The sequence below is a fragment of the Bison bison genome, unplaced genomic scaffold, assembly GCF_000754665.1.
Source record: "Bison bison bison isolate TAMUID 2011002044 unplaced genomic scaffold, Bison_UMD1.0 scf7180017864235, whole genome shotgun sequence".
In the NCBI taxonomy this organism is placed as follows: domain Eukaryota; kingdom Metazoa; phylum Chordata; class Mammalia; order Artiodactyla; family Bovidae; genus Bison; species Bison bison.
The window spans coordinates 7454675-7477918 of NW_011494807.1; the positions used below are offsets into that span (position 1 = coordinate 7454675).

Consider the following 23244-nt stretch of genomic DNA (forward strand, 5'->3'; position numbering starts at 1 on the left):
AGGTAAATAAACAGGGTGACAATATACAGCCTTGACGAACTCCTTTTCCTATTTGGAACCAGTCTGTTGTTCCATGTCCAGTTCTAATTGTTGCTTCCTGACCTGCATACAAATTTCTCAAGAGGCAGATCAGGTGGTCTGGTATTCCCATCTCTTTCAGAATTTCCCACAGTTTATTGTGATCCACACAGTCAAAGGCTTTAGCATAGTCAAGAAAGCAGAAATAGATGCTTTTCTGGAACTCTCTTGCTTTTCCCATGATCCAGCGGATGTTGGCAATTTGATCTCTGGTTCCTCTGCCTTTTCTAAAACCAGCTTGAACATCAGGAAGTTCACGGTTCACATATTGCTGAAGCCTGGCTTGGAGAATTTTGAGCTTTACTTTACTAGCGTGTGAGATGAGTGCAATTGTGCAGTAGTTTGAGCATTCTTTGGCATTGCCTTTCTTTGGGATTGGAGTGAAAACTGACCTTTTCCAGTCCTGTGGCCACTGCTGAGTTTTCCAAATTTGTTGGCATATTGAGTGCAGCACTTTCACAGCACCATCTTTCAGGATTTGGAATAGCTCAACTGGAATATCTGATAATAATATAATATATAAAAAATATATACACAATGTAGACTTACAACAGTATATAAATCACACTAAATATATTTAATGACACAGAAAGTTTTTTCCCCATTTTATTGAGGAAATATAAATTGAAAAATATTATGATTATCTTTTTTTCCTTGAGACAGGTTTATTTTGCTTGTTGGTAGCTCCATTTTATTTTTATAATAACAAATGAATTAATAAAACTTATCTCTCAAGTGGACAGTTTATACCATCCTTAAGTAAAATTTTGGAAGATCTTAAATCCAAACTCTTCTGAATTGTTTTCACAATTACTCATATATCTAGATACTTTAAAGAAGGTTTAAGCATGTGAGTGACACTAAGGGTGAGGGTAATACTGATATTCAACACCACGTCTTTCTGATGTCCCCTTCTATCTTTGTTTTGGAAATCATCAGTGTACCCATCTGCTCATGTTTGCAATGATATCCCTATCTTCACAGGTTGGGTCACACCAATGATATGCGGTAATGAAATGGGAACTGAGATTTACTATTTCCTAAAGACCTGGATGACATTTTTCAGCTCTTCCTCAACAGACGAAGGATATGTAGCTCTGCTGTGTCATAGTTATGAATAGCACATGCACAGAGAAATTTGACTTGTTTCTAGTAAAGGTATTATGTGAAAGGAGTACCTTTCGGTCTCCTCTGTTGCCCTGGAGTCCTGAGATCTTGCTTTGTGGTATGTTTGTGCATCCACATATGCGTCTGCTGGAACAAAGAGGGTGTATTTGGTAGTCATTGATAATTTTTTTTAAAGTAGATCAGGCAATTTTCCTTGAAACTTCTTTCCTAACTTAGCATGAAGTAGAATTAAATAGTAGAAATGAAGGCATGTATTTGGAGGTATCAAAATAAGAAGTGGAATTGTTTGGTTACACAGAGGACTGCAAGAGGCCTGAGGAACGGAATGAAGAAAATTATCAAGCATGCATGTTGTTTTTAAGCGATACTTGAGACTGATATGTGAAACAGCTGTGTTGTTGGGTTTTTTTTTCTTGTGCCAACTTTCCTTATTTGATTGATTTTTCTCTCTGACAGCCCACTGTGCTGATAAATGTGTCCATGGTCGCTGCATTGCTCCAAACACCTGTCAGTGTGAGCCTGGCTGGGGTGGGACCAACTGCTCCAGTGGTGAGTGTGCACCTGCCGTTGTCTGTCTCGGGATGTTTTTGCTGTATGAGCCCCTTGTGTCCATGGGTTTCCCTCTGCAGCCCAGTGCAGAGTGTGGTGTGGATCCCCAACCCAGCTCACAAATAGTGTTTCTTTGAAATCTCAACATGTATTATACATAGAACTGTTATGAATAGAGTATAAAGAAAGGCACTTGGAAAGCAGGAGATCTCAGTAATCTGATTCTGATACTTCTATGAGTATGAATACATATTCCAGAGTAGGATCCAGAATTCAGATTCCTTCATTCAGTAAGGCAGTTGTGGTAACACAGCTATTGTATTCTGATATCTGTTTTTACTTGTTCATATATCTAATATATTTTCTCGGTGATGACAATTTACCACTTGTTGGTTTTAAAGCAGAAGCAAAATTGATATTTTCAATGCTTAACTTGTTTATTTATCTCTGAATTCTGAGGTACCAATAATAAGTACTTTCTCAGATAACTGGGGTGAATTACTGGTAGTAAATGAAAATTCATGCCATTTAGTACTAATTCATAATATATAATTTGTCTCCATTGTATTAGAATTATAATTCTAAGATGATGGTGTTTTGTATGATAAACAAATTGCACTTAAAATCCTGTATTCATGATTATGAGGATTAAATGATGGAATGTCATGTAATACAGTTGCTTTTCTAAATTTCACAGTTAAAACTTAAGTTTTCTGGCTAACTCCTTGCTGTGCGTGTAATTGTGTACTCTTCCTGTTCCTTTATACTTCATTTTGCCTTGAAAAATGTGAGAAAAAGCTCAAGTGCAACTCAATTGTAATGCATGAAATGTTAACATTTAGAGAAAGGGAATAATAGTTTTCAAATTACCAAGCTCTCATGACAAACACAGATTTGTCCTCGTTGCCACCAAAGAATTTCTGAAACCAGTCAAAAAGAACATCAGGCTATGTATAATAGATAAGCTGGTTTTAGGAATTTTTACTTGCTTCCCTTTGGAATTGGGGATGCTGTTCTTTATCTTGTTAGAACTACTTTGTTTTAGGCCTATGATTTCCTGGCTGTCTCTAAAACAGCATCAATCTCCTGTGCTATCTGTGCACAGAACATTCCATGTGAGAGAGCCTTTTTATTGTGTCTTAGGGAGTGTGTGTGCATGTGTCTTTGTCCCTGACAGGGTTCCCATTCCAATGGGTAACTGTCTTGCAGGGTTTAGTTTGGCTTCTGCTGGAGATCAGGAGGAGAGTGGGCATTTTGTTCATACTGCTGAGGCAAAATGTTTAGGATGTGGGATCTGGCTCATGTCCATTTTTTTGGCCAACTGACCTCAAATGCAATGTTGCTTTCACTGGCTTTTCCTGCTTAAAGATCAGTTGTGCCTACACATTTAGAAGAAAAATAACATTATTGTATAGACCATTGAGAAAGAGAAGAGTGGCTGTATTCTTCTTCTGAAAAATGAGATTTGTTATTACTAATTTCAGGGGGAAAGTTGTGGAATAATTTTAGTCATAGTCACACTTTGTCCCCTAAAAGCTGCAGCTTGCCTCGTGCTAAGAGATCAGGCTGAAGTGTATATAAATGAAAGGAAAGCCAACATGGGTTTCAGACCCTCTAGAACTGATTTAGGCCTTCTAGAAACAACTGTTGCTTTATTTTGGAATTGACCAACTTTTTAGTGAAGCCTCTAGAATTCTTCTAGAAAGAAACACATGTTCTTTCAATTCTGGGTGAAGATACTGAGGTGACTTTTAGTTTATTCTCCACAGCTCATGTTTTGGTATTATCATGAACAGAAGCATCAATAAACATGGACAGATACCTGAGAAAACATTTCTGACACCTTTTTTAAGCACCTACATTCTGTTCTGAGTCAGAGCACTGAATTTTGTTACCTGGGTTTTGTCTGTAGTTGTTACCCTAATATGCCTCATTAGGAGGTGTGTGATTTAATACTCTCAGCCAAATAATTCTTTTATATATATATATATTTTTTTTTAATTTTATTTTTTAACTCTACAATATTGTATTGGTTTTGCCATATGTCAACATGAATCCGCCACAGGTATACATGTGTTCCCCATCCTGAACCCTCCTCCCTCCTCCCTCCCCATACCATCCCTCTGGGTCATCCCAGTGCACCAGCCCCAAGCATCCAGTATCGTTCAGCCAAATAATTCTTGAAGCAAATGCATACTCTAGTAACCTATTAAGTAGCAGAGTTAAAATGACCTAGGTCCCAAGGATTTTTCTCTCTCTGTACCCTCCTCTCTGGTTATCATTATTCATATATTTGATACTATATGTTAGATTGAGAAAATGATTTCTTTTTTAGTTAGATCAGTTCCTTGTATTAGTCAGGGTCCAATCAGGAGACAGAAATTGCAATAATTTTTTCAACTAAACCTTTCATTTTGGAACAATTTTAGTAAAGTTATAAGATAGTAGAGAGTTTCCACATACCCACACCTGGTTTTCCCTTTAACATTTTAAGCTAGCATTAGCTTGGCAAAACTAATTGCCAAAAGAAATTGACCTGAATGCACTACTAGTTAGTTCACTACTAGTATATTGCTGTTAAACTCTAGACTTTGTTTGAATTTCATTATTATTATTTTTTTTTTATTAAAGTCCTCTTTCTTTTCCAAGATCCAGTCCTGGTCACTATACTGCATTGTCGCGTCTCTCCAGCCCTCTCTGGTCTGTGACAATTACTCAGCCTTTGTTTTTCATTACCTTGACAACAACTAGCCAGGTATCCTGCAAAATGTCTCTCAGTTTGTGTTTTCCTCATGACTAGACTAGGGGTACAAGTTTTTAAAAGAATACCACACAGTTGAAGTACCCACCCATGACATTCTACCAGGGGTATGATGATATTCACATGACATCACCGATGATGTCATCACTCGGTTAACCTTCATCATTTAGTGATGTGTAGTGTTTGCCAGATTTCTCCACATAAAGTTATTATTTTTCTCTTTCGCATTTCTATTCTCCAGAAATAAGTCACTAAGTCTAGTCTACCCTCAAGGGTGAATGGTAGGGATTAAGCTCCATGGTTTTGGGAGGAGAGATTGTCTATGTATGTTATTTGGAATTCATCTGCAAAGAAGATTTATTTATTCTCTCCCATTTAGTCAGTCATTTATATCAGTGTGGGCTTATATATATTTATATGAAAAATCAATATATTGTTTCTTTGCTTAAATTGCTCTAGATTTGGCAATCGGGCGTTGTTTTAGGTGGCTTCTGTGTCCTTTTGACACGCCCTGGTCCTTTTGTTTGGCTCTTATGTTTTGCTCTGTCTTTTGAGCACTTCCTTACTTTCTGCTACTGTAGGATTCTCCAGTCTCACTTTGTGTTTTTCCTACTTCAGTCCTAGAATGAGCCAGTAAAGAATTGTATTTAGAAACCAAGATCTGGATACTGGAGGTGCTCGTTGCTCCTGAAAAATATTGTAACTTGAGGTTTATTAAAAAGAATTATTAGCTGTAACAAGAAATTGTTGTGGGCATTGGCTAGTAGGAACTAGACAACACTGAAAGGAATACAAGAATGGCAAATATAAGGAACACCCATACTCCGAGGGCTGAGATGGAACTTTCATGCAAAGAGGAAGCCCCAGTAGGGGTATGGTACAGACCTTATGAGAACACAGCCACAGCCTACTGAATGGCAGAGGCTGCTGTGGTTTACTCCTCATGGGACTTGCTGGAAATCTGCTGTCTGGAACTTGCTAGAAATCTGTTCTACAGGATGCTTGGGAAAGCTGTTCTGGAGACATGTCTTATCAGAAGCACTCTGTTACTGGTAGCCCAAGGGAGGTGCCCGGGATGTTGCTAGCTAATAGGTGCTGCTCGTCACAGTGCACTGTAGGAGCTGAATGTTGAAGAAGTTGCCCATGCTGGAGGAGCAGGCACTTCAGGAGTCAGCTGAGCTGGCACACTAGAAACACAACGGGAAACGCCTTCCTCTTGCAGTGTCTCTGAGCACCCTAGGAAAGTGCTTAACAGTCAGCCAGCTGGCAAGGAAGGCTATTTACACGGCCCATATCCATTTTGTAGATAAAAATGGAGGATAACTTTAGCACTGAGAGGCAATAAAGTACCTCCAGTCTACTCCTTTGGGTCCTTAGGTCTCCTGTACACCTTTCTATACACATTTGAATTCTTGCAGATAAACAAAGCAACTCAGCATTTCCATCTAATAAAACACAGCCTGCCATCTTACAAGTTAGGATGCTCTTTGCTCTTTTCTCAAAATAAAGAGATGCAGGTACCAACAGTTGTAGTATCCTGTGCTGGTTATGTTAAATTTTCCTGAAATTCTTATGAAGTTACACTGAATATTTTGTTGTTGCTGTAGTTTAGTTGCTATGTCTGACTCTTTTGAAACCCCATGGACTGTGGCCTGCCAGGCTCCTCTCTCTGTCCATGGGATTTCCCAGGCAGGAATACTAGAATGGATTGCCATTTTCATCTCCAGGGGATCTTCCTAACCCAGGGATCAAACCCACGTCTCCTACATTGGCAGGCAAGTTCTTTATTCCTGAGCCACCAAGAAAGTCAAATATTTTGTTACCTAGATAGTAAAATTACCTTTCAACAACTTTTATTTTATATAAGATAAAATACAAAGAAGCAGAAGAAAAAATAGCTTCTACAAATAAACCTGTAGATGTCGCAAGCAAAGAGAACTCTTTTCTGTAATGACTCACAGGCTGTACTTGCGTGTATGGACTCTTTCTTCCCCATTTCAGGTATCTCCCTTCTCAGCCCAGACCTCAGCTGCTTAGGGTTCTTTGCCTGGAGGAATGACTCAAACCTCCACTCCTGAATTCTCAGTTGTCCTGCCTTTTTTTGGTCATTGACCTTTCCATTAAGCTTTACTACTCGGCATGTGAGTTCCAAGAGGTGCCCCATCGAATCCCTTGGGTTCCAGACAGAGTTCAGCTTTCTCCCACTATGTAGCCGCAACCCAATTCCTGTTGATGATCGGGATAAGTCATTCCAACCAGAAGAATAGCTCCTTTAATTTACATTATGAGTTTAAAATAAATAAATTGATAACTGTCACACACAACTATCTGTCTTGTATATTTTTTCCTTCTGGATATATACATGGGAGATTAAGTCTGACAGTTACCTTCCCAAGCACAAGTTTACAAAGGCCGCCTTTGGAGATTTAGTATGACTGTTCACCTTGTCAGCAGATGGACAGATTCCTATATGTAGTATATGGTCAGAGTTTCTGAGTCTCAATGTATCCTCTGTATGAAACACCAGGTATGTGAGAACTGAGCAGAGTTTGTTTGCTTGGAGTGAAATCATGATTTATTCAACTAGACTTAGGCATATTGCTTCTTTTTAAATTTGATTAAATGATTTTTTTAAAAAAGCATACACATATTTTATGTTTATTGGCATCCTGATGTATACCCTAGCCTATATGATGTTAATCTGTCTTACCTCCACTTCTTTCTTTCCTCCTCTTTCCTGTTCTCTCTCTGTTCCTACCCCATCAATATCTTGGGTCTGTTTGTCAATCCTGGATTTCTCTTCTCTCACTGGATGATAACTCCTGGAGGGTAAGGTCTGTGTATTATTAATCTGTTTAGCCTCCACTCTGCTGTCATGTGACTGAAGCACAGTGAATGTTTGTTTCATTTAACGAGATTGAATGTGTGACTCTGAGAAGGTCATTCATGTGTTCATGATGTGAACTTTTTCGTTGATTACCGTGTGCAAGGAACTGTGCTGGATACTGGGGATAGAGAAACCATTGGCAGTTGCTGGACCCACAGAGATCGAAGCCCGTAGGAAAGTAGACAGACATGTAAGTGTCTTGTCCTGGGGAAGAGAACAGCCTCAGGAGAAGAGGTGGATGGAAGGAGCTAGAAATGGTGCTGGGTAGAGCAGTGAGAGATGTTCCGGGTGGACTAAAAAGAAGGACCTGATGTAATGCTGGAAACAGAAATCAGACTGCTGTGTGGTGACGGGTGATGCAAAGATGCTAAGGCATAGACTCATCTTCTGGAAACTTAGATGGAAGGTCAACAAGAAGGAGCAAAGAGACAGGGAGTTAGTAAAAGACAGATGCAAGCTCAAGAGCAAGTTTTGTGTGTGTTTGTTTGCTTTTGATTGTGTTTAAAGGTTAAAGAGGCTGAGAGGGTAGTAAGAGAGGGAAAGTCTGGAGGTTTAATTGAGAGGTCATTTAAATGAGGGAACGTGGCTCCTGAGAAGACAGATGGCATCCTGACTCTGATGGAAGGATTGAAGTACAAAGTATTTCCGGTTCCCAGCAGAGTGAGGGAGGAAAGAGTGGCTGGCAGCATGTGGATAGGTTTCTGGGCTCAGGAGCTCATAGGCAGTGGGGAGGCGGATCTGAGCAAATTCATATTTGACGACCTTTCTTCTTTTGGTGAACTAGAGAAGAGATGACCTGCTGATACCAAGAGGAGCAGAAGTTAGACATGTTGATGATGACAGCATCATCATTAACGGGTGCTTCCTATGTGCCAAGCATTATTGCAAGGGCTTTGTAGGAAATAACCTCATTCAATGCTCAACAAGATGAGAGAGTTACGATTCTTGTTCCTATTTTACAGATGAGAAAATGGAGGCACAGAAAAGTTAAGTGTCTGGCCTACGTTTATACTTCTGGTAAAGAATGGAGCTGGACTTGCATCTCATTCAGAGCCAGTAATTTTAACCGCAAGGGTATGGTGCCTTCTGAAGTGGGAAAGGAGGTTTCATGAAGGTGACGAGGTCAGGGATGCCGAGGGGAATGACAGCAGGAGGCAGGACTGACACCACCAGACAAAATAGCGAAGGGAAGTTCCTGAGAGATGTGGAGCGTGTACAAACATGGCATTAAAATGACACCAATTTGGTTGGGTGCCTTAGTAATTTGTAATTTCCTCATGTGTAACATTAAGGATGTTGGACCAGATTATATGTATCTTCCCTTTCAAACGTATGATTTTGTGTGTGATTTACTCTCATAAATATGTGTCTGCAACCCCCAAGACCCTTCTTTGTTTCAGAAACCCTTTAAACCTTTTGTATGAGTAGCAATAACACATTTGTTCTCTCAGCCCATATAATTCTATTTGTGATTTTCTAAAGGTCTATAGTGAAATTTATTTCTCCTCTGGTAAGAGGGCATATCCAGAAACACACAGAGACACATATCCTAAGTCAGCCAGCAGCCAGCAAATAGTTCTCAAATGCTTGTTCCCCAGACTTTTGACACTAGTACCAAGTAGAAGCAAAAAATGGAAATTAATTTTCGTCTAAAATATCCAAACTGAGGTTTATTTAGTCATCAATAGCATTTCTGGTTAAATGTACTTAGAATTAGTGAAAACATGCCCAGGAGGCCAAATTTGCCCAAGCATTTCCAATACAGCTTTAATAACACAGATAACCTTTTAGATAAAGCAAACGTGCTGTGCTGCTTGGAGTAAGTAGTAAGAATTTGCCTGCAGGATATTCGAATGGGGGAATCCATTTGAAAGATATTACAAACCAGAAATTGTAAGGCACAAAAAGCTGACTTGTTTGCCAGCAAGGTCTGTTGATGTGAAGGTCTATTGACTAGATACAATGGAGGATCGATGTTGTCTGGGAAGAGAAGATACTGGAGCCCAATCCTTGTGGCAAGTTGTTAACATCCCCATTGCACTGTCAGAATTGCTTTAGAAATCAGGTTGATGGAGCAGCAGGAATAAGAGTGGATCATTTGGGTTCACTGGCCTGGGGGCCAGACATTGATGGCAGGTGGGAAGGACTGAGCTCAGAATGAATGTTTCATCAGAACTGCATGAAAGCAATTTCAGTGATGGACTGCGTGAGTGATAGCGGTCACACATAGAAACTGCTGATTTTGCCTTTGTGAAAGTCTGAAATCTGAGCTGTTGTTGGTTCCTCTTTGGAGAGGCAGACAACCTCTTCCACTTCTACTCACCCAACTCCCTTTTGGAACTGAACGGCAGTAGACTTCACGGTTCTCAATTCTGTACTGTTTCGATGCCTCACTTTGCTAAGCTTAAAAGAAGTTTCAAAGTATCTATGTCATATACTTGTGAAAATTAAATGATACAATACCTGCTGAGTACTCAGCACTCAGCACTGTTCCTGGCAGCATGATAACGGCTCAATAAATGATATGAACATGTTAGTCACTCAGTCCTGTCCAACTCTGCGAAACTATGAACAGTAGCCTGCTAGGCTCCTCTGTCCGTGGGGATTCTCCAGGCAAGAATACCAGAGTGGGTTGCCATTCCCTTCTCCAGTGGATCTTCCCAACCCAGGGATCGAACCTGGGTCTCCTACATTGCAGGCAGATTGTTTACCATTTGAACCACCAGAGAAGTCCTACTTACTTAACAATTCTTGTGTGACAAATGTGCCTCCCACCAGACTTGGAATCAATCCAGTCTGTGGACTAGAGAATAGATGAAGCGGCTCTTTGTGGATATCTCATTTCTAGGTGACGCACTCAGTGGTAAAGAATCCACCAGCCAGTGCAGGAGATACCAGAGAGGTGAGTTTGATCCCTGAGTTGGGACGATCCCCTGGAGAAGGAAAATGGCAACACACTCTAGTATTTCTTGCATCGAAAGTCCCATGGACAGAGGAGCCTGGTGGACTGCAGTCCATGGGGTCTCAGAGTCGGACATGACTTAGCACCCGTGCGCACACACATTTTGCCCTGCAGGCCACACCCTTCTTGAGCAGGAGCCTCTCTTCCTTCACAGTTGCTTGCCAAGAGGCTCCCCAGACAGAGCCTCTGGTGGTGTTTTTCTCCCAACCTCTGACCATGAATGTCCTTACCAGATGAATTCATGTCTGGTTTGTATTGCTCTGGGCGTCCTGAGAACACTATAGATGTTTATGTTACCCGCGCTAGTCAGTTCATAAGCTGTAAATACAAGGCTGGACTGTCATTTTATTTAACTCCACTACACATCATTTATTGACTTTTTCCTGTTTGTTTTTTTTTTTTTAGCTTCGAGTAATTGCCCTGTATATCTGTTTATCAGAAAATCCTGGTTCAACCTCAAAAATCTAACCTTTTGCTACTCTTTCCTGGTGCTATTCAAATCCAAACCACCATCCTCTCTTAACTGTGATCACTATAGTCTCCCTACTGTTGCATCTACTCAAGCCCCACTGGGGTCAGTTCTCTCTTCTGAGACCAGAGTAATCTTGTCAAAATGTACTTCAGAACATGCTGCTCCCCTTCCGAAAACTCCTCAGTATTTCCTATTATTGTTAGATAAAATGCCAAAGCCCTGATGTAGTCCACCAAGCCCTGTTTGATCCATCCGTCCATACCTTCCTGCCCCCTTCTCATCCCACCAATCACTCAGGGTACCACACTGTTTAGCCTCTGCCTGTTTTTCCTGGAACACAGTAGTTCCATTTTTGCCTTTGCACTTGATATTTTCTCTGACGAAAATGCTCTCCTCCTTGGAACTTTGCATGGCTGGCTTCTTAAGGCCAGTGGACTTACTAAGTGTCGCCACCAGGAGTGGCTTTCCCTGACTCTATATAAAGAATATTCCCCCATACCTATCTATTACATCTTCTTTTTAATTTTTTATGGCACTATTTGAAAATATTTCATTTGTTCACTTCTTTTTTGGTCTGTATCTCCCTCCAGGATATGAGGCCCATAGAAACATGAATTTTGTCTGTTTTCTTCACTGCTGCCTAGCTAATTTATTCACCTAATGTCTAGCATAGTTCTGGGTACCCAATGATTCTCAGTAAATATTTGTGGAAGGAAAGAATGAAGGCATAAATGTTTCAGGAGCAGTAATGGATATAAATAGGAGATTCGAGGGATGAGTAAGGTTCTACCTCTTTTTTCAAACGCTTTCAGTTTAATAGGATTGGAAGTCCATCTGCAAATACATAGGCAAAAGGAGTCAAGGAGGAAGTGGTCCAGTGTCTTCTAGAAAAGGGCATGACCTGAGGTCCTGCCTTCCTTCGAAATCACCGAGCTCAGGCTCCAGTGATTTCAGTGCTGGGAGGGATTGGGGGCAAGAGGAGAAGGGGACGACAGAGGATGAGATGGCTGGATGGCATCACTGACTCGATGGACGTGAGTCTGAGTGAACTCCGGGAGTTGGTGATGGACAGGGAGGCCTGGCGTGCTGCGATTCATGGGGTCGCAGAGTCGGACACAACTGAGCTACTGAACTAAACTGAACTTTCCTTACTGTTGCAGTTTAAGCAGATCATTTAAGGCCTTTTAGACTCCCACATCTATGATGGAGGTAATAAGTATTTGCACAGTGGTAGTCCTGAGTACATATCCTTCGGTACTCACCTCCAGCCCTCCTCCTCTGGGAGCCTTCTGCCGTTCTTGCTGTCCTCTGCCCAGAGGATATAAGGCCTCTAGATATAAGGCAATGGATTGAAGGCTTCTGTGTTCCTCAAGCATCCTGTGCACTGCAAGGCTTATTGTTGTTTAACTACTCAGTCGTGTCTGACTCTGTGTCCCCATGGATTTCAGTCTGCCAGGCTTCCCTGTCCTTCACCATCTCCAGGAGTTTGCTCAAACTCATGTCCATTGAGTCAGGGATGCCATCCAATCATCTCATCCTCTGTTGTCCCCTTCTCCTCCTGCCCTCAATCTTTCCCAGTATCAGGGTCCTTTCCAATGAGTTGGCTCTTCGCATCAGGTGGCCAAAGTATTGGAACTTCAGCTTCAGCATCAGTCCTTCCAGTGAATATTCAGGGTTGATTTCTTTTAGGATGGACTGGTTTGATCTCCTTGCTGTCCAAGGGACTCTCAAGAGTCTTCTCCAACACCAAAGCAAGGCTTATAATATTAGCACGTTCTTTTCTGATACGTCTCACTGTGGGCCAGTCTCTTCCAGTAAATAAAGAAAGCTATAGGACAGGTCTTAGGAGCAATAGTAAGTGCTCAACAAAAAGAACTTAGGAAAGAATGAATGAGCAAAAGAGCAAAACTATGGCAAGACTTTATAAAGCAAAACATCCTGTAATGGCTCCCGAGGTGGTTATTATGCTTTTGACTTCAGTGAATATAAACGTAATCCCCCCAAATCCCTTACAAATCCAAGCCTACAATGTATATCCTGGAGATTTTCCTGTACCATGAATAGAGTCATCAATATGCTCTCATTGAGAGACATCAACATTTATATTTAGACACATTAAAGAATAAACATTTCACACCCTTTTCCCTGGTTCATCGCTTGGGATAAGCATCCACTGTAGTCAAAAAATGACAGTTCATGCTTCCAAACTTCATTTAATAAACATTTTTTTTGAAGAAGAAGAATAAAGGTTCTCTCTCAGCCACTGAATAATATTAATATAAACAGCACTGGGTGGCTGTCAACAGCGATTGCTGGCACGCTGTCAGCTCTCCAGCCGGCTTTTTGACATGTGAAGGACGTGAGGTTTTAGTGCTTTCAGAGGATCTGGAAAATACATTTTTATTGTTCTTCTTCATGGATGGAGAAGCTTTACAAACTTGTTTTATTTTTAAAGCACTTGATGTTTTGAATGAGGATCTTTTCTTCTACATTAACAAAAGGGAATGACACAGCATAGCCTTGTTAGCCCGAGGCACAAGGAATGAAATCATAGGGAGATAAAAGACCCCGAGGGAACCACGGCTTGGGAAGAAAGGGTATATGTTTCAGGAAGAATCGTGTTTTTCTATCCTTTGAGATAGCAGAAAATTATTTTGGTCTCTTCTAAAAGCTACTCACTCTATAGAGACGCTTTCTTGAAAATGACTTATTGGTGCTTTGTTTACATATGAGACTACGAAAGGCTGAATTTTCTTTCCTGCTAATTTCTCTAATAATCACAGATTATCCTGTGCTTAAAGTCAATGGAGAACATCACAGTGAAACTCCATGTAAAAATATATTTTTAAGTCCATATAGCTGACTGATATAACCTAATAGATGCTTGACATTTAGATGTTAAGGGCACTTATAGTTACTTCAAACAGCAACCCTGGTGAGGGTAGTTATGTATTATAAACTGACGTCACTTTCCCTATGATAAACATGAGTTCTAAGATTCAATACATTATCCCGTTTTAAGTGTCTGGTAGAGATGGGTCGCACAGAGTTGGACATGACTGAAATGACAGCAGCAGCAGCAGAGATGTATCCACAAGGTTCTTGAACTCCATGTAATTCCACAATTTTACTTCTTTGATTCCAAAAGTATTAAACTAAGACAAAAGAAAAACACAGAATAAAAAATGGACTACTTGGTTCATCTAAGGTTTGTTTAGCCCTATTTCACTTTCTCTTTTCACTTTCATGCATTGGAGAAGGAAATGGCAACCCACTCCAATGTTCTTGCCTGGAGAATCCCAGGGACGGGGAAGCCTGGTGGGCTGCCGTCTATGGGGTCACACAGAGTCAGACACTACTGAAGTGACTTAGCATAGCATAGCATAACACAAGTACACAGAATTGAGCCCTTTTGTTGTTCTCTATCATTCAGAACCAGTTGTTTTAAGAAAGTATATTATACTTCAGTATGTGTCTCAAGGCTGTTTCTGTGGTCTTGGTGGATGTAGATAAGCTGGGAAAAAATCAAGTCCTGGGATTGACACCTTCTAATATGGCAGATCCTCCAGATTCTATTTATCACCATCTACCTCTTTACTCCAAGAGGATGATTTCTAAGAAGTTCACATATTTGTTTCTAAGTTTATCCTTTTACATTTCTGAGCTCCATTTATGAGCCTGCACCTCTGGACACATTAATCATCAGCAAATGAGAAATTTCTAAATCCAGTTTTTAATTGACAATTAAGAATAGGATGTAAATTAACACTGGGTTTCATCCCAGGCCTGAGCTTTTTCCAATTAGCTTTATTAAAAAAAAAAAAAAAAAAGTGGATGAAAAGAGGGATACCAGGGCTTATTTTTTACTTTATGGAGTTACTGGGCAAGTTGTTTTTTGGAATTCACATTGTGAGAACCAACTTGTCCTTTTTGGCATGAATGATTCATGCAAGACAAACAAATAATACAAACCAACGACAGGCCTGTTATTCCGGCCTCATATACAGCTGGAGGATGTTTTTTTCAGGGTTGGGACATTTCACTGAGCCAACCACAGAATAAAATTGCTGCTGCCACCAGATCTATGCTGTGTCACACATACCAACAAGTATTTTAGATGTAATTAGTATGTTTCACCATCCCCATTTGACAGAAAATTAAGTATAATAAAAGTCAGAAACTTGTTCAAATTTCATGGCTAAGAAGTTGCAGTGTCCCCGTGAAGGTCCAGGCCTGTCCAGTGTTAAGTGATTGTACCCCAGCTAAGTGATTGATGAATTTTATAACAAGGTGAATGTGATGGTAAACATTACTCTTTTCTCTCAGGGAAAAATGATTTCATCCTTTTTTTTCCCCCTGATGAGGGAGTCCTTTGGGTAAGGCAGTATATTAATGTGCCCTTGATCCTTCCTCCAGGAGTCTCTCTCCATTTAGTATGTCTCTGTATCTCTAATTGTTCTCCTTTCTTTATTCTTGGTCTATACAAAAACAAGAGATTTACTAAACCATCTCTCATTTGTTCAAAGATTTTTTCCTGTGGCCTTGGTTTTGTCAATACGTGTGTGGCTGTGGACATGTTGGAACATTCCTTATCAAATGGTTCTGATGAGCCTGCTACTAACACTTTGGAACCTGGGAACTGTCATTTAGGCAAACAAGTATTACATCTCAAAACACCTGTGTGACTTTGGTTCTACACTGTTCCCCCTTGAAAAGCTGGCAAAAGCCAGTAACATGCACTGGTAGCAGGTCCTGTAATTGTGTTGGTGACATGGGATGGTCTGCAGGGCATGTGCAAGATCACAGCTTGGGAGGCCTTGCTGGGTTTGGGTTGAACTCTTGCTTTTGCTACTTGAACGCTAAGTGACTTTGAGCAAATTATCATCTAAGTCCATTTTTCACATGGTATGTTGGAATAATTATACCTACCTCATTTAGTTATTATGAGGATAAAATGAAATAGCTGCATATGCTGACATATCTTCAAAACTCAATGCATCTTGAAATCTCTTCTCTCTTTCCCTGTTTTTTGCATGGAAAGCTAAACTAAGGGTTTGAAGTAGGTTCAGTTCAGTTCCTCAGTTGTGTCCGACTCTGTGACCCCATGAATCGCAGCACGCCAGGCCTCCCTGTCCATCACCAACTACCAGAGTTCACTCAAACTCATGTCCATCGAGTTGGTGATGCCGTCCAGCCCTCTCATCCTCCGTTGTCCCCTTCTTCTCCTGCCCCCAATCCCTCCCAGCATCAGGGTCTTTTCCAATGAGTCAACTCTTCGCATGAGGTGGCCAAAGTACTGGAGCTTTAGCCTCAGCATCAGTCCCTCCAATGAACACCCAGGACTGATCTTTAGGATGGACTGGGTGGATTTCCTTGCAGTCCAAGAGACTCTCAAGAGTCTTCTCCAACACCACAGTTCAAAAGCATCAATTCTTCGGTGCTCAGCTTTCTTCACAGTCCAACTCTCACATTCATACGTGACCACTGGAAAAACCATAGCCTTGACTAGATGGACCTGAAGTAGGTTAGGAGGAGAGAATGTACCTAGAATTGTGATGATGGTTTTGCAGGTTTCTCTGCTTGTCCTAGTTAGTTACCCTGTTCTGTGTGTGCTCTTTCACTCACTCACCACCTGCATCTTGAGAGCAGCCACGTACCACGTACTGTGTGGACCTAGTTTTCCAGTCAGAGTACTCAGCTAATGGCATCAGTATTGTTTTCACAGTGAGCTCACTGGCTCTTTTGTTTGCAGAGAATCATTTTCAACTTACAGAAGCTCTTCAGATCTGACCATCCCCTTCATTTTATTTTCTCTTTGAGAAACACCCTATGTTTTCACTACTGAGATATTTTCCTATTTTCAGTGCCCCTCATTGTTGAGTCACTGGCTGACCCTATAAGCTTGCTCAGTGGAAGGTCTTATCATTGGCTGCTCCATCTTAATGGATCATATTAGATGAAACACATCATTGTGAGGTATTATGTTTAACCAAAATACTTAATTTCACTGCCTCAGGAGCAGAATGGCCTTGTGAAAAGCGTCTGGACTTTTGTTTGTGGACAACCTTGGGTTTGGATACTGATGCCACAGCTGAGTGTTTTTGGATGTTTTACCTAAATGTTCTCATCCTAAATATCCTCTGTGTGCTAAAGGTGATAATTATACCACTTTGTTGGTGCTGTAAGGACCAGAGGGAGGCGGGTAAAGCATGGAGCATAGAGCATGACACAATACAAATGCTTAGCAGATCCAACTATTTAAAAACATAACTTTTCGCTTGCTTTTCTCCTCCCACCAGAAGGATACATTCAATTGCAGAGAATTTAGAAAATCTAGTTAATTCAGATGAATTAGAGAAAAATCACACAGTCTTAAGATCCAGAATAACCAAGTGGTCCCATATGACCACAGAGCTTTTCAGTATCTGTCTCTGTGTCTTTTTCATGTTCTCTCTTCTCCTCTCTCCCCCGCACATTAGGGTCAGTCATATACAGTTGCTGACATGAGGTCATTTATAACCTAAATTAATGACAGTTTCACTTTCACTTTTCACTTTCATGCACTGGAGAAGGATATGGCAACCCACTCCAGTGTTCTCGCCTGGAGAATCCCAGGGATGGAGGAACCTGGTGGGCTGCCGTCCATGGGGTCGCACAGAGTCGGACACGACTGAAGCGACTTAGCTTTTAGCTTTTCATGTAGTTGATTCTAGTCTGTTGCTAAAGTTGAATCATGTGATACATATTTTTAGTCTACTTTTTACAGTTACGATATTTACAAACATTTCAAGTTCACTGGGACTTCACTTGTGGCTCAGCTGGTAAAGAATCCACCTGCAATGTGGAGACTTGGGTTTGATCCCTGGGTTGTGAAGATCCCCTGGAGAAGGGAAAGGCTACCCACTCCAGTATTTTGGCACGGGGAATTCCATGGACTGTATAATCCATGGGGTCTCAAAGAGTCAGACACAACTGAGCAATTTTCACTTTCACTTTTCAAGTTCACTAAGTATTCTTCTACAATATCACTTTCAATTGATGCATGGTATTCCATTGCATGATTATACCAATTTTTTTTTTTTACCAGTCTTCTATTTCTAAAAAATTAGGTTGTTTCTAATTTTGTTGTTACTATAAAAACATCCTTATAGCTTTGGAGGGGGTAGAATATTGTGGTTTGGAAAACAGACAAGAGATCTGTTCTTCACTCCTTTTAACCTGTATGACTTTAAGCATATCAGCTGTTATCAGTTTTTTCAATAAAATAAGGGTGACTGTAGTCCCTGCTTCATAGGGACACTGTGGTCGTTCATCTGTCTCAGGTGCTTTCAACAGTATCGGTGGCACAATTTGTAAATATTATTAATGGTTAACTATTGTGAATTGATGTTGTCTTTATATACTTATGTTTGTTTCCTTTGGAAAAATCCACAAAGATGAATTTATGAGTCAGGGGCTTCTGATACACTTTCCCAGGCTAATCTCTAAACTGGATATAGTATCTGAACTCCCACAGTACTGCATAGAGTGCTGGTGTTCCCAGAAAGGGAGTTATTATCATCCTCCCTGTGAGGATCAAGCTCACTGTCATTATTATACTACTTCATGACTCAGGGGCACAGTTTTTCACAGCTTAATATCTCTGACTCATTGGAAAAGACCCTGATGCTGGGAAAGATTGAAGGCAAAAGGAGCAGAGGATGAGATGTTTAGATAGCATCACCAATTCAATGGACATGAACTTGAGCAAACTCCGGGAAATAGTGAAGGATAGGGAAGCCTGGTGTGTTGCGGTCCATGGGGTCACAAAGAGCCAGACACGACTTCATGACTGAACAACAACAGCAACATCTCCGAATCAGAATGTTTCTCATTATCATTGTCAGCAAGGTGACTGCCAGGACATGGTTGTATGAAACCTTCTGCTGACATTTGATAAGATGTAGAAGGAGAAGGAAATGGCAACCCACTCCAGTGTTCTTGCCTGGAGAATCCCAGGGACGGGAGCCTCATGGGCTGCCGTCTATAGGGTCGCACAGAGTCGGACATGACTGAAGCGACTTAGCAGCAGCAGCAGCAGAAGGGTATCTATGTGTCTTAAGATCTGTGAAATTCAGTTTGAGAGATGTGAAAAAAGGCAAACATATATAAAAACTGTGATCTAAGTGCAGAGTTAGTGTCATGGAAAATACACAATGCCTTTTTCAGAGAGCATCTCAGATAGGATCTGTAGAATGTACCTGAAGCTCAGAGGTTCTGGACTGAGTGGCAGGCTGGGGAGGACTGATGGAGAGGACATGTCTAATATCTCTTCCTCTCTGCTTATTTCTGTTCTTCATTTTGTTATGCACACAGCTAAGAAAGATGATGAGGGCCATGATGTAATAGTGTAGAACCCCAAGAGAGCATTCATGATTGTCTTTTCAAAACCTTTTGGCTGTTGCATGTATCATTCTTTCTGATTGTAAAACTGCCTGCAGCCTCCCTCTTCTTGCAGTTCCTCCTTTTTCTACACACAAATCCTTCGCACTTTACCTATATATGATTCACTATGCCATTAGGTCTCATCTTACACATCATTTTATTACGGAAGCCTTTCCCTATTCACCAACACTAGTTAATGTCATCCCTGCATTTTCCATTGTACCCAGTCCATATGCTTACCTTACCGCTTATCACAGGGTATTTATGCTCTTGCCTACTAACTTGACACCTTGTCATTAAACTGTAAGCTTGTAGAAACATGAGCTTTATTATTCTTATTTGAAGTCAAGGTCTAGTACCATGCCTGGCAGAAGGCATGTACTTAAAAGATACAGCTTGAATCAATTTCAGTCCCTAGCCCATGAGTCTACCTCTGGTCATTAGAAATTACAGCCATAACGGCCCAGGGGTAATTCCATTCTCTTCAGTGCTCTACTAGTTGTCCTTAAGGGTTTGTAGCATGGACTGTACACTTCTGATATTGCATAGTAGTTTAAAATTCCTTTTATTTCCTTTTATTTGTTTAACTTATTATGAGAGCTTCTTAGAGTAAGCTGTCTGTACTGAGACCCTCGATAAGCTGTCTCCTGAAATACCTGCATGAATCTGGGCACATGGCATCTGACAGCCTGTTCCTTGCTGTTAGCACAATAAGAGCTGAAACCAGGAGCTGTAAAGGAGGCATCACCCCCTTCTTTAATTGGAAACGAAATTTTGTTCATTTACCTTTTCCTGTTAGGCTATTCAAGCTATTTCCGTGTTAACTACATTGTTTTTTTAAAAAAATGTATTTTATTGAAGTATAATTGATTTACAATGTTGTGTTAATTTCTGATGTACAGCACAGTGGTTCAGTTATACATGTATTTTTAAAAAGGTTGTCAGTGGGAGAAACCAACCTAGTCCCTTTTTCTTGAGGAGTGAAACATTTGCCCCTTGAAATTTGTGTGAAATGTTAACTAAAAGATGCCAGATAATTTGAGTTCACCCTCTTCAAACTGTCTTTCCAAATGCAGTAGTTGAATTCAGGATAATTGTCCAAGCTTGGCACTAAACATAAGGAACAAATTCTGCCTCTTGTCGGGACACTCAACATACTCTTGTGTATGTAGTAATCAGGGAAGAAAGCTGGCTTTTGTGCGATAAACTGTGTAACTCACTGGGGTACATTTAACAGTGAATGTACTGAAGCAGTTAAATCTGACAAATGAAAAAAGGAAGTCGCAGTGACGCCTACATTCAAGCCAGGCTTCTGTATCTTACTTGCTCTACTTCCTGTCTGTGTTTCTGTAGACTTCTGTCTGTGGATTTTCCTCCCAACGGAGTCCATATTGGTGCCTCGTATTCACATTGTGAGGCATATGTATCAATGGCTTTTTTAGGGAAATACAACCCCGAGGGGAGAAGCTGTCACTTCAAAGCATGCCACAACGCTTAGACACAGCCAGAAAATTAACCATGTCGGCATGATAATATTTCTTTAATGCTTTAACCCTTTCTTTGATGCTGATGTGTGTGTGTGCTCAGTCGTGTCTGACTCTTTGCGACCCCGACTGTAGCCCGCCAGCCTCCTCTGTCCATGGGATTTTCCAGCAAGATTACTGGAGTGGGTTGCCATTTCCTTCTCCAGGGGATCTTCCCAACCCAGGGATCGAACTCATGTCTCTTGACTACTGTGTTACGGGGGTGGCTGGATTGATGCTGATAGTCATCAATTTCTGCTATAAACTTGTTTCTACCACAAGGAGATATCTTAAGAGTTTTGTTTTTGTCTGATCATAATAGAACTGATATCTGCCTGACTGCTGTGCTGGAAGAGAAGCTGTTGAAGTGGGTGGGCAAATAAATGAATTATGAAGGAGAGGAGAGACCAGTTCTGTCCCCTCAGTACTCGGCTTCTTCCTACCACTCACCTCTTATTGTGAAATATACTCTATAAAATGTATATGCTCCAGCCCACCTTAATCCAGTTTCACAGTGAGGGAAAAGGACTCTAATCCTTCATGAGTTGTTACTTTGTTTGTTTGTTTTAATTCTTTTAACATGATCATGATATCCTTATCAAGGTAGATTTATTAGCTACATTGTTTTCTTGTGTCAATTAATTAATTCTCCATTATACATAAGGAAAAATGGATCTTTAATTTAATATGAAGTTCCCAGAAGTTGAAAGGAATATGGACATTTTGGAGAGGATTCAGCAGAGAAAATGTGTGAAATTGAATAAACTTTTAAAAAATACATCAAAGTATTGAAGTTGTAGTATTTAGCATATATTTGGGCTATACTGGCATCAAGGATGTATTTACATTTAAGGAGTAAAATCATTTATAATATAGAGAACAATGCTATACTAGATTGACTATACTGTGAAGAAGATGTGGGGGGACGGGAGGATCAAATTATAGAATAATGGCTTTGACTTACATAGAATGAAGATTTTCCTTACTCTTAGGACTGATGAACCAGGGCCTAGTTACAAAGGACTTGTTTACTTTGGGGGAACCTTCAGAACAAGATAGATTCCTTTCCAACTGAGATAGCTTGGAGGATTTCAAGAAACACACCATGTAATTTTTTAAAGAATGGATCTTAGATTGAAAGACTTAAAACTGAAAGAAAAAGGAGTGTTGTCCATATCCACAGGCAATAAAAAAAAACTATTCATATGAATAATAGTTAGGCTGAAATCTCATCTTGGAACCATCACCTTATCTTATTTTGTGAAAGAAGATTGTTCTTAGGTAATTGCTTTCTTGATCTGCTTTAGGTTCAATAATTCTTTCTCATGGCTTTTATTTAATTGTGTTAAAGTATGTTTATTAAAGTACTAATAAGACTAAAGCCATACTTATTAGAAACAGAATTATTCATTTAAATTTCTTGATATTATGAAATGAAAGGTAGGTTCTAATACTGGGAGATGAATCCTGCAAGTCTAAAAAGTTGTTTTCTGTGTGCCTAGTTTTGTTTTTTTCAATAGTTTATTCTGTATCTGACATTACAAAATTTTTATGAAATGAAATTTTGTTTTATCATAAAGGCAATTTATCCTAGGAACTCTAGGCAGGGTACTCCCTCCCCAGTGATTTTTATAGCATCTAATTAATAAATGGATGACTGACTAGGCAATGCATGTTAAGAGTAGACTTTGCTTATTGTCACTCTTGATAAATTTTAGAATGTTTGCGACTGAAGTTTTTTTCTTCTCTGCTTTTTCCTGCTCGTTGACTTGAATCAAAGCCAGTATTCCTTTCCTTGGGAAATGCACCTTAAAGTTTTTTAAATGCTTTTTTATTGCCTTTATCTTTCCTGGTTTTATCTACCTCTTATCTGTTTATTTGCTGTCCACTTTCAGGTTCCGGCTTGTTATATTTTTAAAATAAGTCAATGACTTAAACATTTTAGTCAGTTTTTTTTTTTTTTTCCCCCTGCCTTTTCTGGTTACCTCCCAATCACACATATTTTGACTGATTTATCGTGAAAGCACATCAATTTCCTTTTCAGGAGCTCGGCCCAGGCCCATAGCTAGCAGGATCAGCCCACTCCACAGTGGACTGCATGTGGGTCATTTCTTTATCCCTCTGGTCACTGCGTGAGTCGCTAAGCCGCTGACTGCCATGCTTCTTGCCCGGTTTCCTGTCTCTTGTCAGCTCCTTCCTGCCCCTTCTTCATGCTGTAGGCAGCTGATCTTACTAGAAGGCAAATCTCCATTGATCCTCAGTGCTTAAAATCCTTTATTACCAATCCTCTGTCAACTAGATACAATCCAAACTTCTTGATGTGTATAAAACCCTTGCATAAGCTGACCATTCCCACCTGCCTAGTCAGCCTCCTCTTTGCCCACAACTGCTCACACCCTCCCCTAGCCAGTGACTCTGCCCACATCACACACAACACTCCAGGTGTAGGGAGCAGACTGA

General features: G+C 40.4%; 1 protein-coding gene across 2 annotated transcripts in view; it reads left to right on the forward strand.

The window, feature by feature from the left end:
- MEGF10 (multiple EGF-like-domains 10) overlaps positions 1 to 23244 on the forward strand; it is a 179865-nt gene that overhangs the window by 94538 nt on the left and 62083 nt on the right. For both annotated transcript variants that reach the window (XM_010846328.1, XM_010846327.1), the window contains exon 5: positions 1663 to 1755. In XM_010846328.1, the coding sequence (XP_010844630.1) occupies positions 1663 to 1755 (93 nt within the window). The remainder of the gene's footprint in view (positions 1 to 1662; positions 1756 to 23244) is intronic.